The sequence below is a fragment of the Coregonus lavaretus genome, assembly GCF_964263955.1.
Source record: "Coregonus lavaretus genome assembly, chromosome: 29".
In the NCBI taxonomy this organism is placed as follows: Eukaryota; Metazoa; Chordata; class Actinopteri; order Salmoniformes; family Salmonidae; genus Coregonus; species Coregonus lavaretus.
Genome location: NC_140016.1, coordinates 3,580,570 through 3,597,823, shown reverse-complemented (window position 1 = coordinate 3,597,823; position 17,254 = coordinate 3,580,570). Strand labels below are relative to the sequence as shown.

The 17,254-nt window shown below is 43.8% G+C and overlaps 1 protein-coding gene across 4 annotated transcripts; it reads left to right on the top strand.

Annotated features, from left to right (window-relative positions):
* The first annotated feature begins 74 nt into the window (after positions 1–74).
* Positions 75–16,656, top strand: LOC311104645 (uncharacterized protein). Of its 4 annotated transcripts, none has more exons than XM_084146498.1 (20): positions 75–126; positions 1,161–2,170; positions 2,559–2,620; positions 2,856–2,894; positions 7,987–8,084; positions 8,512–8,576; positions 8,784–8,900; positions 9,913–10,038; positions 10,234–10,416; positions 10,595–10,719; positions 10,831–11,467; positions 13,005–13,131; positions 13,305–13,447; positions 13,557–13,685; positions 13,763–13,885; positions 14,000–14,130; positions 14,317–14,614; positions 14,864–15,023; positions 16,040–16,155; positions 16,316–16,656. In XM_084146498.1, the coding sequence occupies exons 2-20, from the start codon at positions 1,379–1,381 to the stop codon at positions 16,373–16,375; spliced, it is 3,531 nt and encodes a 1,176-aa protein (XP_084002624.1). In that variant the 5' UTR covers positions 75–126; positions 1,161–1,378; the 3' UTR covers positions 16,376–16,656. The 4 variants fall into 4 exon arrangements, with proteins under 4 accessions (XP_084002624.1, XP_084002621.1, XP_084002622.1 ...); XM_084146495.1 differs by having other exon boundaries at positions 84–126; positions 7,987–8,090; positions 10,580–10,719; XM_084146496.1 differs by having other exon boundaries at positions 95–2,170; positions 10,580–10,719.
* The last annotated feature ends 598 nt before the right edge of the window (positions 16,657–17,254 follow it).

Genomic DNA, 17,254 nt, shown 5'->3' with positions numbered 1-17,254 from the left:
GTTTGTTTGTTTACATGTTGCGCGTCAGCGATTGGACGAATCCTTTGACCCTCCCACGTGACCAATGCGCATGCTCCTTGCCACTAGCTTTATAGCTTAACCGCCGCGTGAGCTTCTGCTGTGCAGGTAAGGACGATAAACCTGATTTCCATAACCTCGGTAAATCTTCGTTTGACTGTAAAATAACTAACGTTACAAATGACGAATATATATTGTTTATATTGGACTCCTATTTTTTTGTAGCGTAATGTACATCTCGTGATGAAAACGTGCAGCTCGTGGCCATCAAATTAGTTTCGCAAGCTAGCTAGGCCAGAGGCCTTTCACATCAAATATCTGTTATTCTGCTGTTGCATGTTAACATTTAGTTAGCTACTATCATCTTCAAACTAAAAGTTGTTATATCTAAAACGCACAGGATTCAGCAAATATTCACATATTGAGTGCAAATGCAGCACAGGCAAAAGGAAAAAACAGCTCTTGCGGTTAGCTGCATCTCGTGTTAGCTAGCCATTTGTTTTTAAGATGAATAGCTAATGTTGCGATACATTCGCTATACTCTTGTCTTTGCTATATCTGGGTCTAATAGTCTTCTGATCCAGAGACTGGATCCAAATTCCCCTTTTAATCACAAACATCACTGCTCATTGTAACCTTGTAACTACACATTTGAGCTCTTTTCAATTCATGTCAAATTGTGTCCAAACTACAGTTAGGCCAATTGTTGGTCAATTGGTAAATTGTGAGCGTTGTCCTTGCTCTATGAAGATTAACCCATGTTTGATCTATCTTCTCTTCTGGCTATGACATACAGTTCATGATACTGTATATCTTCCTCTACTTTCGTATGAGGTCAATTCACGTCTGAATCTTTACTGTACATTTTCCTCCTTTTCTGTGAGTTGTCTCTCTTCAATGCATTTTATAAATGATTCTTCCTGTTTCTTTCAAATAAACCTAACATTCTGATTCTGAACACAGTTCAATTGACTACTATTTGAATTGGGCCATTCTCTCCACACTTGCTATCTGTACATTGTAGGCTAACTGAACCTGGCTGCAGACCGTGTTGTTTGCACCTCCATATCCCCATGCTAACTGTGGAGGAGGGCGGCAGACAAGAACTTATACCCTACACTTTCACCATTATGTTTCTGCAGAAATACATATTCCATCAGATGAAGAGGAGAGCTTTCCTTTTCTTCATCCACGTTGACTTGTTGCCACGGCGTCGTCTCATTTTGAATTGACTGAATCTTCTCTTCGATCAAAGACTTTTAAAATTGTCCCTCCCTTAACTGCTTCCTTATTCTGTTCTTGTGCCGTGTAGTCTCACGTTGAGTTAGTTTAGAGCACGTCAGCCATTTTGAGGATTGCCATGTCCCAGAAGATTCCATCTGATAGCTCTCAGAAAGGCTTTGCTGTGGGACGCGGGCTCCTGGCTGCTGCTGAGACCCTCAACTTCAGCATGAATGAACAGCGTTCAGACAGCGTCCATCATGGCTCAACCTCCAGACAGTTGCACAGCATGTCCTCAGGTATGGGTGGTGGTGAGGGCGACCGTGACCCGCAGCTGTCCCGTCGTGGTGGCAGCCACATTGGCAACTCCATGAAGCTGTTTGCCAGCTTGGGCCTGTCGCCCGCTGACCTAGACGTGCTGGCACAGATCCCAGAAGACAACATTAGTGTGGAGACCTTGCCTCACCTTATAATGCAACTTAAGAACCGGAAGGTGGATTCTGACAGACGCATGGCAGGCAACTCTAGAGGAGACCTGTCAGGGCTCTCCCCTGAGCCCTCATACAGAGCCAGCAGAGACGACTGGGACGATATGCGTGTTGGAAGACAGGGTGGTTCCATGGGGCAGGCTTCGGCCCGCGCTCAGCAAGGAGACTTGGGCTACGGTTCCATCCAAGACACTCCAGCTGGAAGGTATGAACTCGACTATGGCCACGGCAGTGGTGGAAGAGATCCAGGGTGGTATTCAGATCTTTCCCATGATCGCTACAGCGGTATGGGCATGGGTCCCCCCTCAGCGGCAGACAGTGTCTTTATGACCAGGAGAATGGGATCCCCGTCCCAAGGCAAAGTGCAGGACTTCTTGGGAGTCATACCTCACATGTTTCCCCATGTGTGCTCTCTTTGTGATTTTGACGTGCATTCCACCATGGTGAGTAGTAACTCCAATTCATTTTCCACTTTACCTGTCTGTTTCATCCATCCACACACCGTCTACTCTGATCTCAGTTTGATTGCCACTCTCATGCACTCACGGACACTTTTTCAATTCAAAGACCACTTTTGAATTTATAATCAAATATTTTATAGCTTTTGATTATCAAGTGACTGGAAAGCCAATATACAGTACACTAAGTAATGGTTCAACAAAAGTCTGTTTATATTTGCATCATATACCCACTTATTCAGCTTCTTTCTACATTTGAAGAGCCATAGTTTAATCACCCTTTGCTTTCTAATTGGTGTGGGAGCCAATTAATGTATACAGTGTAGGTATGCAGTAAATCAGTCACTCATCCAGTGTTTGTCTTGGTCTGCAGGAGTGGAACCAGCACACTGATGGATTACGTCATGCAGAAAACCAGAGGCTCCTCCTGCAGATGTAAGTTCCTCTTCCTCTTCAAACATTCTGTGTTATTTATGTAAAGGCCTTTTAGCAACGAGGTTGTTAGAACTAATGTTCAGATACACACTGAAACATCTGTGTAGAACTTTTACACTGCCTGCTGGAAAAAGCATGGGGAAAAAATAAAGCAACTTTTGGAGTTCTGTCTTAAAATAAAATTGTGTGTGAACCATCAATAATTTTTTGACCAATGTTCTCCCATGATCTTTAGGTACCCAGAATGGGATCCACACATGGCCACAAGCAGGAGGTATGTGTCTCTTCCTCTCCACACAAACACACACACTCTTGCTCTCTCTTTCTCACACTCGCCGGTTGTTATAACATGTTTGCAAATATTAGTCCCAAGAGTTGATAAAGAACATACGAACACTATTTATTTGTATTTTTTATTTAACCTTTATTTAACCAGGTTTAAACCAGTTGAGAACAAGTTCTCAATTACAACTGGCCAAGATAAAGCAAAGCAGTGCGATAAAAACAACAACAACACAGAGTTACATATGGGGTAAACAAAACGTACAGTCAGTAACACAATAGAAAATCTATATACAGTGTGTGCAAATGTAGTAAGTTATGGAGGTAAGGCAATAAATAGGCCATAGTGCAAAATAATTACAATTTAGTATTAACACTGGAGTAATTGATGTGCAGAAGAAGATGTGCAAATAGAGATACTGGGGTGCAAATGAGCAAAATAAATAACAATATGGGGATGAGGTAGTTGGGTGGGCTAATTACAGATGGGCTGTGTACAGGTGCAGTGATCGGTAAGCTGCTCTGACAACTGATGCTTAAAGATAGTGAGGGAGATAAGTGTCTCCAGCTTCAGAGATTTTTTCAGTTCGTTCCAGTCATTGGCAGCAGAGAATTGAAAGGAATGGCGGCCAAAGGAGGTGTTGGCTTTGGGGATGACCAGTGAGATATACCTGCTGGAGCGCATACTACGGGTGGGTGCCAACAAGAGCGTACAGGTCACAATGGTGGGTAGTATATGGGGCTTTGGTGACAAAACGGATGGCACTGTGATAGACTACATCCAATTTGCTGAGTAGAGTGTTGGAGGCTATTTTGTAAATGACATCGCCTAAGTCAAGGATCGGTAGGATAGTCAGTTTTACGAGGGCATTTTTGGCAGCATGAGTGAAGGAGGCTTAGCTGAGAAGTTACGGTGGGATTCAAAATGGTCGGTGATCTGTTTAACTTGGCTTTCAAATACTTTCGAAAGACAGGGCAGGATGGATATAGGTCTGTAACAGTTTGGATCTAGAGTGTCACCCCCTTTGAAGAGCGGGATGACCGCGGCAGCTTTTCAATCTCTGGGGATCTCAGACGATACGAACGAGAGGTTGAACGGGCTGGTAATAGGGGTTGCGACAATTTCGGCGGCTAATTTTTAGAAAGAAAGGGTCCAGATTGTCTAGCCCAGCTTATTTGTAGGGATCCAGATTTTGCAGGTTTTTTTAGTTAACAATATACTTTCCGGTGTTTTGACTTTAAAGAGCAACTACCCCTAAAAACCAGCTTCTCGTTTAGAAAACAGCCTATGTGGCATTGATATGAGTGTGAAACATTTATTCTACTGTCAGAATTGACTACAAAGTGTAAATACAGTAATTTTGGTAATTAAAGTCAGTCTTGTCCAAAGCAGAGTTTTGACTGCATCACAACATAAATTAAGGTTGGCTTTGTTTTAATCCTGCCCACAGCGGGCAGCACACTAGTAATCATCAATTCAGAGTGCAGCTGCACGTGACCCGATCGTAATCGTAATAATTAGCCAACGTTCAAGCTTTGGAGAATAAAATGGACGATTTAAGATTACGGTTATCCTACCAACGGGACATTAAAAACTGTAATATCTTATGTTTTACGGAGTCGTGGCTGAACGACGACAATGATAACATTCAGCTAACAGGCTATACGCTACATCGGCAGGACAGAACGGCAGACTCGGGTAAGACGAGGGGTGGCGGTCTCTGTATATTTGTAAACAACAGCTGGTGCACCAAATCAAATACTAAGGAAGTCTCAAGGTTTTGCTCGCCTGAGGTAGAGTATCTTATGATAAGCTGTAGACCCCACTATTTACCAAGAGAGTTTTCATCTATATTTTTCATAGCTGTCTATTTACCACCACAAACCAATGCTGGCATTAAGATTGCACTGAATGAGTTGTACAAGGCCATTAATCAACAGGAAAACGCTCATCCAGATGCAGCGCTCCTAGTAGCAGGGGACTTTAATGCAGGGAAACTTAAATCCGTTCTACCTAATTTCTACCAGCATGTTAAATGTGCAACCAGAGGGGAAAAAACTCTAGACCACCTTTACTCCACACACAGAGACGCATACAAAGCTCTCCCTCGCCCTCCATTTGGCAAATCTGACCATAACTCTATCCTCCTGATTCCTGCTTATAAGCAAAAACTGAAGCAGGAAGCACCAGTGATTCGGCTAATAAAAAAGTGGTCAGATGACGCAGATGCTAAGCTACAGGACTGTTTTGCTAGCACAGACTGGAACATGTTCCGGGATTCTTCAGACAGCATTGAGGAGTACACCACATCAGTCACTGGCTTCATCAATAAGTGCATCGATGATGTCGTCCCCACAGTGACCGTACGTACATACCCCAACCAGAAGCCATGGATTACAGGAAACATCCGCACTGAGCTAAAGGGTAGAGCTGCCGCTTTCAAGGAACGGGACTCTAACCCGGACGCTTATAAGAAATCCCGCTATGACCTCCGACGAACCATCAAACAGGCAAAGAGTCAATACAGGTCTAAGATTGAATCATACTACACTGGCTCTGACGCTCGTCGGATGTGGCAGGGCTTGAAAACTATTACAGACTACAAAGGGAAGCACAGTCGCGAGCTGCCCAGTGACACAAGCCTACCAGACGAGCTAAACCACTTCTATGCTCGCTTCGAGGCAAGCAACACTGAAGCATGCATGAGAGCACCAGCTGTTCCGGACGACTATGTGATCACGCTCTCCGTAGCCGATGTGAGTAAGACTTTTAAGCAGGTCAACATTCACAAGGCCGCAGGGCCAGACGGATTACCAGGACGTGTACTCCGAGCATGTGCTGACCAACTGGCAAGTGTCTTCACTGACATTTTCAACATGTCCCTGACTGAGTCTGTAATACCAACATGTTTCAAGCAGACCACCATAGTCCCCGTGCCCAAGAACTCTAAGATAACCTGCCTAAATGACTACCGACCCGTGGCACTGACGTCTGTAGCCATGAAGTGCTTTGAAAGACTGGTCATGGCTCACATCAACAGCATAATCCCAGAAACCCTAGACCCACTCCAATTTGCATACCGCCCCAACAGATCCACAGATGATGCAATCTCTATCGCACTCCACACTGCCCTTTCCCACCTGGACAAGAGGAACACCTACGTGAGAATGCTATTCATTGACTACAGCTCAGCATTCAACACCATAGTGCCCTCAAAGCTCATCACTAAGCTAAGGATCCTGGGACTAAACACCTCCCTCTGCAACTGGATCCTGGACTTCCTGACGGGCCGCCCCCAGGTGGTAAGGGTAGGTAACAACACATCTGCCACACTGATCCTCAACACGGGGGCCCCTCAGGGGTGCGTGCTCAGTCCCCTCCTGTACTCTCTGTTCACCCATGACTGCATGGCCAGGCACGACTCCAACACCATCATTAAGTTTGCCGACGACACAACAGTGGTAGGCCTGATCACCGACAACGATGAGACAGCCTATAGGGAGGAGGTCAGAGATCTGGCCGTGTGGTGCCAGGACAACAACCTCTCCCTCAACGTGACCAAGACAAAGGAGATGATTGTGGACTACAGGAAAAAAAAGAGGACTGAGCACGCCCCCATTCTCATCGACGGGGCTGTAGTGGAACAGGTTGAGAGCTTCAAGTTCCTTGGTGTCCACATCACCAACGAACTATCATGGTCCAAACACACCAAGACAGTCGTGAAGAGGGCACGACAAAGCCTATTCCCCCTCAGGAGACTAAAAAGATTTGGCATGGGTCCTCAGATCCTCAAAAAATTCTACAGCTGCACCATCGAGAGCATCCTGACTGGTTGCATCACCGCCTGGTATGGCAACTGCTTGGCCTCTGACCGCAAGGCACTACAGAGGGTAGTGCGTACGGCCCAGTACATCACAGGGGCAAAGCTCCCTGCCATCCAGGACCTCTATACCAGGCGGTGTCAGAGGAAGGCCCTCAAAATTGTCAAAGACTCCAGTCACCCTAGTCATAGACTGTTCTCTATGCTACCGCACGGCAAGCGGTACCGGAGTGCCAAGTCTAGGTCCAAAAGACTTCTCAACAGCTTCTACCCCCAAGCCATAAGACTCCTGAACAGCTAATCATGGCTACCCGGACTACTTGCACTGCCCCCCCACCCCATACTTTTTACGCTGCTGCTACTCTGTTAAGTATTTATGCATAGTCACTTTAACTCTACCCACATGTACATATTACCTCAACTACCTCAACTAGCCGGTGCCCCCGCACATTGACTATGCAACGGTACCCCCCTGTATATATAGCCTCCCTACTGTCACTTTATTCTATTGTATATATAGCCTCCCTACTGTCACTTTATTTTTACTTCTGCTCTTTTTTTCTCAACACTTTTTTTGTTGTTGTTTTATTCTTACTTTTTTTGTTTAAAATAAATGCACTGTTGGTTAAGGGCTGTAAGTAAGCATTTCACTGTAATGTCTGCACCTGTTGTATTCGGCGCATGTGACCAATAAAATTTGATTTGATTTGATCCCTGTGGTAAATTTGGGTTGACTTTGGATATCCCTATGGGGCTAGTTAGGGACCATCGGTAAATTACACCATGTACATGGGACGATATGTTGAAATTCCAGTAGCTCCAAATTTCAGTGACTTAAAAACCTCAAACCAACTATAAATTGTAGAAATTCATATACAAATATTGAAAGCATTTAATGAGAACTAAAAGGTATGAAAATATTGTCTCATTTACATTGTGTAATTTATTGACAGTCCCTATCTAGCCCCGGGGATAGGCTATCCAAAGTCAAACCAGATTTACCACGGTCGCACACCAGCCGGCTAAAGTTAATTGTCTAAATAATTTGTTTAACTCTTCTCACCTGCGAACACACATACGAGACACCCACACCATACCACACCCCGAAACCAAATCGTGTTTGAATTAAGTCATGGACGCTAGCATTTCTTAATTAAACAAATCTAAAACGAGGCCAAATCAGGAAGTGAAGTTGCACTTTAAATACGTGACTGAATCAGTCTTGTGTAATAGTAGAGTGAATCTCATGTTTGTCCCTTTCAGCGGTGGGTCTCATCTACTGGAGACGAACAACCAATCAGCCAGTCTCCTGGGACCAGTCCCAATGGCTGGAGGAGGAGGGCGCATGAGCTCCGGCTGGGGTAATGGTGTATTTGTGTGAAAAATTTACGTCTGTGTCTGAAATGGAATCCTATTCCCTATATAGTGCACTACTTTTGATCAGGGTCTGATAGGGCTCTGGTCAAAAGTAGTGCACTATATAGGGAATTAGGGTGCCTTTTCGGACTCAACCAACGTATGCTTATTGCTGTCACTTACTGATTTATTATTTTGTATTCATTACTATGTAATCATTATCATTGTCATTAAAGGGATAGGCCTAGTTCACCCAAATGACAAAATGACATATTGGCTTCCTGACCCTGTAATCAGTCCATGAACAAAGTAAGACAGTAATCCATGTTTGTTTTTTTGTTTAGCTGGCCACTGCCATGTTGTAATTGAAGTGACTGCGGGTCCTTGAAAAGCCGTATATAAAACCCCATGTGTTATTATCATGTATTTTAGGTGGTGGTGCTGGATCTAATGTTGGACCAGGCAAGGCACATCAACATTCTATGCCACCTAAGCCGGTAATGTGTTTTATTTGTCATGATATTATCTTGATAAAGTAATATATATATCTTGATAAAATACGATCTCTTTACTGTGATGCAGTGACCAAGTAACTCCTCTTCAAAAACACATGTATTTTACTGGTGTGCCTTTTTTGGAGTGAAAGTGATGGACTCAACGTGTTTATTTTGTAACTGTCTGAACTTGTTCTCCTCCTCCTCCAGATCAGAAGCAAAGTAGTGGTGGCCAAGTATGACAGGCCTCCTCAGTCTAACAAAGCCCTGTTCGCCCTAGCGGAACCCTTTGGAACTCTGTGTGAACACCTGGTCCTCAAGAACAAGGTAGAGCACAGCACTGTTCCGGCTTGCCAGAGGCCTCATTTATCACTCAATGCTGGCGTACGTGGATATTCTAGGATTTGCCTAGCGTAACAAATTATTGAGATTTATCAAACTGTCGCCACGCAACATATACGCATTTTTTTTTTCATTGATAAAATCAGAACCATACTGTATTTCTGTGCTCGTGAACAAGTGTTACACCCCACCTGGAAAACAGCCTCCGTTCACCTTTTTATGGTAACAAAAACGCCCTAATTTGCTGTATGATTTGGAAATGCTGGAACTGGGCCGTGACAGTTTCTAAAGCGCAATGGAAAATTTGATCACATTTTTTTTGCAGTGACTTTTAAACTACACTTATTATGATTCTGCTATGCAATCTCCTTACCAACGGCAAATGCGTCCGTGTTATCATTAGGCCTACGTTTTTAATGTTTTTATTAGCCTACCATTATTAGAATTCCCGTGCCTCAAACACCTCAATTTCCCCCAAAAGAACAATATTGGCTTGCAACACAAGTTGTGCGTATGCATGGTTTGAGAAGTGCGTGGAAATTTGCACCCTTTCCCCTCCAAGTTCAAAACGGATAAATACCAAAATTGGCGCAGGCAAGGTTTAAGTCTTTTTTTTGTGCGTACACACTTTTGATAAATTACGCCCCTAGTACTTGACTATAAAGATTCTTCATGGAGTGTCCAGGAAACTGCCCCTTTTGTGTTTCACAACACTTTCCTCTCATTACAATGTATAAATCAATTCTGCTTTGAATTTGCGATAACAGAGTAACGTATTACAGTCCAATGGAAATAAACGTATCACAATGCAAACTCTACTTTGAATAACCGGGTAACTGTCAGTGAAGATGTATGTTTTTTTTTTTTTTTTTAAACACTTGACTTGCTCTTCTTACCCCATATTTTAACAGAAGAAAACTGTTGACATTGTTGTATATGAGCACCTGCTGACTGGTCGTGTACCACGGGGCTCATGGTGCATTGATCTACTCCCCAGGCCTTTTTAGAAATGGAGACCCATAAGGAAGCTAGGGATGTGGTCAACCACTACCAGAAGAACCCAGCGGTGTTAAATGGGAAACAAATCACCATTTATCTGTCCAAGGAACTCATGGTGATTCAGGTAATATTGGAATGTCCTTATTCATCTATTTTCATTAGTTTTACCCCCTGTATCTTATCTGCTGTATAGATGAAATACTTCAAAATCACTCAGCTGCATTTCTAACTTTTCTGTCCATTTTAACAGTTATTCAGTACAAGCAGCGATCGTGCATGCAGACGAGTACACGTCATATTTTCCTCTTTCTGAACACAGAAAGACAGCAGAACTGAGAGGGTGAACCGCGAGGCGAAACAAGGCAAAGATCCAGAGGCAGCGAACCAGTCACAGGTGGTCTTCTTTTCCAACTTGCCGCATGAGAACGAGAAGAAGCAGGAACTGCTCACCATCGCGCGGCGCTTCGGCGTCGTGGAGAAACACTTGTTTCTAACCGAGGAGGTAAAAGTCTTTATTATTCTCTGTTTGTATAAAAAAAAAACATACTCATGGATGGATAAAAGTGTCTGTTAAATGGCATATATTATTTTATATTATAGTATTTATATTGTCAGTCTTTTTTTAATTTCTGGATGTGTCATGAATGCTTAAAATGTATCATTAGCGTTCGTCTTCCAAGGCTTTTGTTCAGCTGGGGTCTGCAGAGGATGCCGAGATGTTGGTGAAGTACTACACTCTGAATCCACTGACCATCCATGGGAAGGGTGTCCGCTTAAACATCTGTACCAAGTACAAGACCTTAAAGTAAGAGTTCCCAGAGTGATTCAGTGCTTCATTATCATAGTAGAGGACTTAGTTGGCCTTTTTTCACAGAGGTATATGGACTGATTGTGGATTGTTGTCCGTCTGTAACAGTGTGAATAATCGCTCAAGCAATCTGATGGATGACAAGAGGAGGAGAAGCAGCAGTAGTACTGGGCCCAAAGACAAATCTTCCTCCTCCAAGAGCACCAAATCTTCCTCTAGCAGCAAAGCCAAAGAGGACAAGAAGGAACCACCAAAAGGAGAGGACTGCGGTGCAGGGAGAGAGGGAGAGGGATCCGGGAGAGAGGGAGTGGGGTCAGGTGACGAGGTGGCTGGTGTGATGGAGGGAGATGAAGCTGAGGAGTACAAAGGAGAGGGAGACCAGGGTTCAAGTGATGATGGGCCGTCAGCGGACAAGGCTGAAGCCGTGACGGAAGACCCAGAGACTGCTGCCAACGCCAGTCTGGAATCCCAGGAGGAGAAGGAACCGGCTCCGGACTCAGACGACGTTCCGAGCACTGCAGATGTTCTGAGCAGTAGTGACGTCACAGAGAAGGCTGAGGGGGCAGAAGTGGAGCAGGGGACTGTGCCTGGTCCAGAGGAGAAAGCGGAGGGAGAGCCTGAGAGTGAACAGATGGAAACTGAAGCCGCTACAGATGAGCCAGAGACCGAGGACAAGGATGACATGCCGTCGGCAGAGCCAGCAGAGAGCTCGGAGATGCACGAGGAACAGCTACCTGCAGATCAGGTAGGTCAACAACAGAAAATATTAGATTTATCTTGCTTATACTGCTCATGTATTTTTGTTCAGTTTGAGACAAAGTTCTGTAGAGCACAGTGACCTATCTGCCTTTTTGTTGTTGTTCGTATTGTACAAATGTATTTAGAATATGTAACTAATATGTTGACATACAGTACCAGTAAAAAGTTTGGACACACCTACTCATTCCAGGGTTTTTCTTTATTTTAACTATTTTTTTTACATTTGAGAATAATAGTGAAGACATCAAAACTATGAAATAACACATGGAATCAAGTAGGAACCAAAAAAGTGTTAAACAAATCAAAATATATTTGAGATTCTTCAATGTAGCCACCCTTTGCCTTGATGACAGCTTTGCCCACTGTTGGCATTCTCTCAACCAGCTTCATGAGGTAGTCACCTGGAATGCGTTTTCAATTAACAGGTGTGCCTTCTTAAAAGTTAATTTGTGGAATTTCTTTCCTTGTTAATGCGTTTGAGCCAATCAGTTGTGTTGTGATAAGGTCGGGGGAGGGGGTATACAGAAGATAGCCCTATTTGGTAAAAGACCAAGTCCGTATTATGGCAAGAACAGCTCAAATAATCAAACGACAGTCCATCATTACTTTAAGACATGAAGGTCAGTCAATCTGGAAAATGTGAATAACTTTGAAAGTGTTTTCAAGTGCTGTCTCAAAAACCATCAAGCGCTATGATGAAACTGGCTCTCATGAGGACCTCCACAGGAAAGGAAGACCCAGAGTTACCTCTGCTGCAGAGGATAAGTTCATTAGTTACCAGCCTCAGAATTTGCAGCCCAAATAAGTGCTTCAGAGTTCAAGTAACAGACACATCTCAACATCAACTGTTCAGAGGAGACTGCGTGAATCAGGCCTTCATCGTCTAATTGCTGGAAAGAAACCACTACTAAAGGACGCCAATAAGAAGAAGAGACCTGCTTGGGCCAAGAAACACGAGCAATGGACATTAGACCGGTGGAAATCTGTTCTTTGGTCTGGAGTCCAAATTTGAGATTTTAGGTTCCAATCGCTGTGTCTTTGTGAGACGCAGTGTAGGTGAACGGATGATCTCCGCATGTGTAGTTCCCACCGTGACGCATGAAGGAGGAGGTGTGATGGTGTGGGGGTGCTTTGCTGGTTTGGGATGAGTTGGACCGCAGAGTGAAGGAAAAGCAGCCAACAAGTGCACAGCATATGTGGGAACTCCTTCAAGACTGTTGGAAAAGCATTCCAGGTGAAGCTGGTTGAGAGAATGCCAAGAGTGTGTAAAGATGTCATCAAGGCAAAGGGTGGCTACTTTGAAGAATCTAAAATATAAAATATATTTAGATTTGTTTAACACTTTAGTTACTACATGATTCCATATGTGTTATTTCATAGTTTATGTCTTCACTATTATTCTACAGTGTAGAAAATAGTAAAAATAAAGAAAAACCCTGGAATGAGTAGGTGTGTCCAAACTTTTGACTGGTAGTGTATATGTTGAATATGTTGACATACATGTTGTTGTGTCTTTCCTTCAGGAGGAGGGCAGTATGGAGCAGGATTTCCCAGAGAACATGGATGACTTTGTGACTCTGGATGAGCTGGCAGAGGACGAGGACTTGGAGAGACAGGACTCCTCTTCCAAAGAAAAATACTCATCTTCAGGTAAACAACATTAACTTTACCTCTAGCATGATGTATGATCATTTAATTTAGGATGATTGATGACAGTGTCTGTGGAATTGGAAAACCATTGGAATAAGCTACAGCAACTGTTGTTGGAAAAGTGAAGAGTTGTGTAATTCTCTTTCTCTCGCTCTCACTCACTTTCTCTGCAGGAAGCTCTAAGAAAACTGGGGGATTGAGAGTGGTCAATGTTGTGGGATTTAAACGAGCCTATGGTTTTCTGAACGAGATCTTGGCCCTGGCCAAACCCTTCGGGACAGTAGTTCAGCACCTGGTGCTTGACGTGAGACCTGAGGTAAAGTTGGTTGGTTGATTGATTGATTTAATTTGACAGTGAAGCAAAAACAGTATGATGGAAGTCAACGTCTAACCATTGTGTATCTTTTCTTTGTTGGTGAACCTAGGCCTTTCTGCAGCTCACTTCGGAAGAAGAGGCGAAAGCAATGGTCAATTTCTACAGTGGGAATGTAACTCCCACTGTGTGTGGGAAGTCTGTGAAAATCTACCATTCACAGACATACGCTACCATTCAGGTGAGCTCCATACCTGAAGATTCAGTTCGCCAGCCTTCTACAGTAGAAGTTGTTTGTAATGTTTCCTGTTCTTGCAGAGTGGGAGAGTGGTATACGTGGGACAGATTCCTCACTTCAAATCCTCTGATGCCTCCCTCCTGAAAATCGCTGAACCGTTCGGCAAAATCAGACGCTATTTCCTGAACAGATCTCGCAATGAGGTAATGAAATCTTTTGTTCTCTCTTCTGCCACAGGGCTTCTTAAAATGCCTCATGGGTGAATGAGTGGGATACAATAGAAATCAGATGTTTGTTTTTAATTATTTCATTTCTAGTGTTTCATTGAGATGGAACGTGGAGAGGACGCTGAGAGAATGGCTGAGACCTACAAGGACACGCCCCCTAAATTCGAAGGCAAGCGACTTACGGTGTACGTGAGCAGGAAGTACAAACAGCTGAAATATGGGTGAGTCAAATTAAACAACAGTTGGTGTATTTTCTGTGAGCGTTGTACAATTCAACTTGTTCTTTTTCTCACTACTAAGATGCTGCTCTTTGTATGTAATGTTAAAATATGTAATGTGCTTCAACTAAATTGCTCTTCCCGAGACACTAAAGTTCAACTGAAATGGAATGCTCTTTCCCACACTAGACACCGACCACCATCCTCTGACTCTGAGGAGAAGAAGAGGCCGTCGAAGAGGGAGCGATCGGAGGGCGAAACGAGCTCCCACAGGAGCTCGGCAGCCAAAAGCTCAGCCAAGCAGGATGAAGAACCTCCAGTCAAGAAGTCCAGAGAGGAGACGGCAGACGAGCCTGAGGAGGAAGACGAGGAGAAGATGGTGGAGACGTCCACTGAGCAGAGTGAGGTCAGGAAGGAGGAGGAGGTCCAGGGGGAACACGGTCAACCCTCTGAGAACTCGGCTGGACAGGAGATGGACACTGACATGGTGAGTTTATCTGGCTTAGGTTGTTCTGGAATGGCACCCTGTTCCCTATAGCACGCTACTTTTGGTCACAGTCCAATGGGGCTTTGGCCAAAAGTAGTGCGCTGTCACCCTCAGCAATCCCTCAATGTCCAGGATGATCTGATGGGGGATTATGACACCGTTTTGGACGTAACCCTAGGCAGTTTTAGTTTGTCAACCAAAAGGTAGTTAACTTAAGGGACTGACTCTCTCTATTGCTCCACGCTGTAGAACATCAAAATGGAGGACAACGAGACGCCCATTTCCATAGTGAGTGTGAGGAGCGTCGAGGAGAATGGAGAGACTGCTGGCACACCATCCCAGGCTGAGGGGAAGCTTTCATCAACCGGCCCTGTTCCTCTGGGGCCTTATGAGCCTAACAACCCAGTGGGTAAGGACATGCTCACATTAATTCTGTTTAGAGGGAAAAGGGGTTTTCTATGCGTTTACTAAAACCTTCTTTAATAACATATAGAATAACTTAATTTTTCCGTGAGGCAACTCTTGTCTTGTCCAACACATGAACAAACATTATAAATATATACACTACATGGCCAAAAGTATGTGGACACCCCTTCAAATTAGTGGATTCGGCTATTTCAGCCACATCCGTTGCTGACAGGTGTATAAAATCGAGCACACGGCCATGCAGTCTCCATAGACAAACATTGGCAGTAGAATGGCCCGTACTAAAGAGCTCAGTGACTTTCAACGTGGCACCGTCATAGCGTTCTCTGGAGTGCTGAATCACGCTTCACCATCTGGCAGGGCGACGGACGAATCTGGGTTTGGCAGATGCCAGGAGAACACTACCTGCCCCAATGCATAGTGCCAGCTGTAAAGTTTGGTGGAGGAGGAATAATGGTCTGGGGCTGTTTTTCATGGTTTGGGCTAGGTCCCTTAGTTCAGTGAAGGGAGATCTTAACATTACAGCATACAATTACATTCTAGATGATGCTGTGCTTCCAACTTTGTTGCAACAGTTTGGGGAAGGCCCTTTCTGTGCACAAAGCGAGGTCCATACGGAAATGGTTTGTTGAGATCAGTGTGGTAGAACTTGACTGGCCTGCACAGAGCCCTGACCTCAACCCCATCGAACACCTTTGGGATGAATTGGAACGCCGACTGCGAGCCAGGCCTAATTGTCCAACATCAGTGCCCGACCTCACTAATGCTCTTGTGGCTGAATGGAAGCAACTCCCCTCAGCAATGTTCCAACATCTAGTGGAAAGCCTTCCCAGAAGAGTGGAGGCTGTTATAGCAGCAAAGGGGGGGGGACCAACTTTATATTAATGCCCATTATTTTGAAATGAGACGTTCGACGAGCAGGTGTCCACATACATTTGGCCATGTAGGTTATATAATGTATATTTCATACATCATAGTGACTCTGTTGTCTGATTGCAGGTGTTGAATATGTGAAGATGGGGTACTACTGTAGGGTCTGTTTCCTGTTCTATTCCAACGAGGAGACAGCCAAGAAGGTTCACTGCAGCAGTCAATCTCACTACCAAAAACTCAAGGTAAACATACATTATTTGAGTCAATTAGCAGATATACCAATATATCTGAGCAGTCATTTAAAACACACCAATACGTCTCTCACTTGGTATCAAAACAGTTTTCAGCATAAGAAAAACGATATGCTCTGAAACGTAACTGCTGTCCCTGTTTTATTTTCAGAAACATCTGGAAAAAGAGAAGGCCAAAGCTCAAAGTACCACAGGGATGAAGACTGTGTAGGATATTACAAGTGTTGAGCTGTTAATCAATTGTTTATGCGTGGATAGAGTTAGTTTGTAACGCTAGAGTGGATGTTCCAGAAATTTTTTAGGCTTTCATGTTTAGCCATACAGCTCTGTCACTTTTTCTTTTAACCAATATACTGTACCAGGAGGAACCAACTATGAATGGCTCTGGAGAATGTATGGAGTTTTGTATGCCTGGTTTTGTTGAATGTTTTCTGACGACTCATCTTGCTAAATGTTTTATTTGTATTAAAGTCATATGACTACATCCCCTCAGATGCTGGACTTTTGTTGTGATAAGAAATAATGTAACCAGTTATAAAGAAAGGAGGTTGATCATTTTAACTAATAGAATAAATTAGTTAGTAATAAACTCCTTTTACGTTTGAGTCATTTAGCAGACGCTCTTATCCAGAGCGATTTACAGTTAGTGAGTGCGTACATTTTCATACTGCCTCCCATGCAGACGGTCTGATAATTGCATTGCTTGGAAGTACACCGAACAAAAATATAAATGCAACATGTAACGTGTTGGTCCCATGTTTCATGAGCTGAAATAAAAGATCCCAGAAATTTTCCATACGCACAAACAGCTTATTTATCTAATGTTGTTGTATACATTTGTTTACATCCCTGTTAGTGAGCATTTCTCCTTTGCCAAGATAATCCATCCACCTGACAGGTGTGGCATATCAAGAAGCTGATTAAACAGCATGATCATTACACAGGTGCACCTTGTGCTGGGGACAATAAAAGGCCACTCTAAAATGTGCCGTTTTGTCACACAACACAATGCCACAGATGTCTGAAGTTTTAGAGGGAGTGTGCGTTTGGCATGCTGACTGCAGGAATGTCCACCAGAGCTGTTGCCAGA

Coding starts and splice junctions, on each gene's coding strand:
- LOC311104645 (XM_084146495.1), top strand. CDS start 1,379: ATGTCCCAGAAGATTCCATCTGATAGCTCTCAGAAAGGCTTTGCTGTG. Junction 10,720..10,830: donor ACCAAGTACAAGACCTTAAA/GTAAGAGTTCCC, acceptor CGTCTGTAACAG/TGTGAATAATCGCTCAAGCA. Junction 14,131..14,316: donor TACAAACAGCTGAAATATGG/GTGAGTCAAATT, acceptor TTCCCACACTAG/ACACCGACCACCATCCTCTG.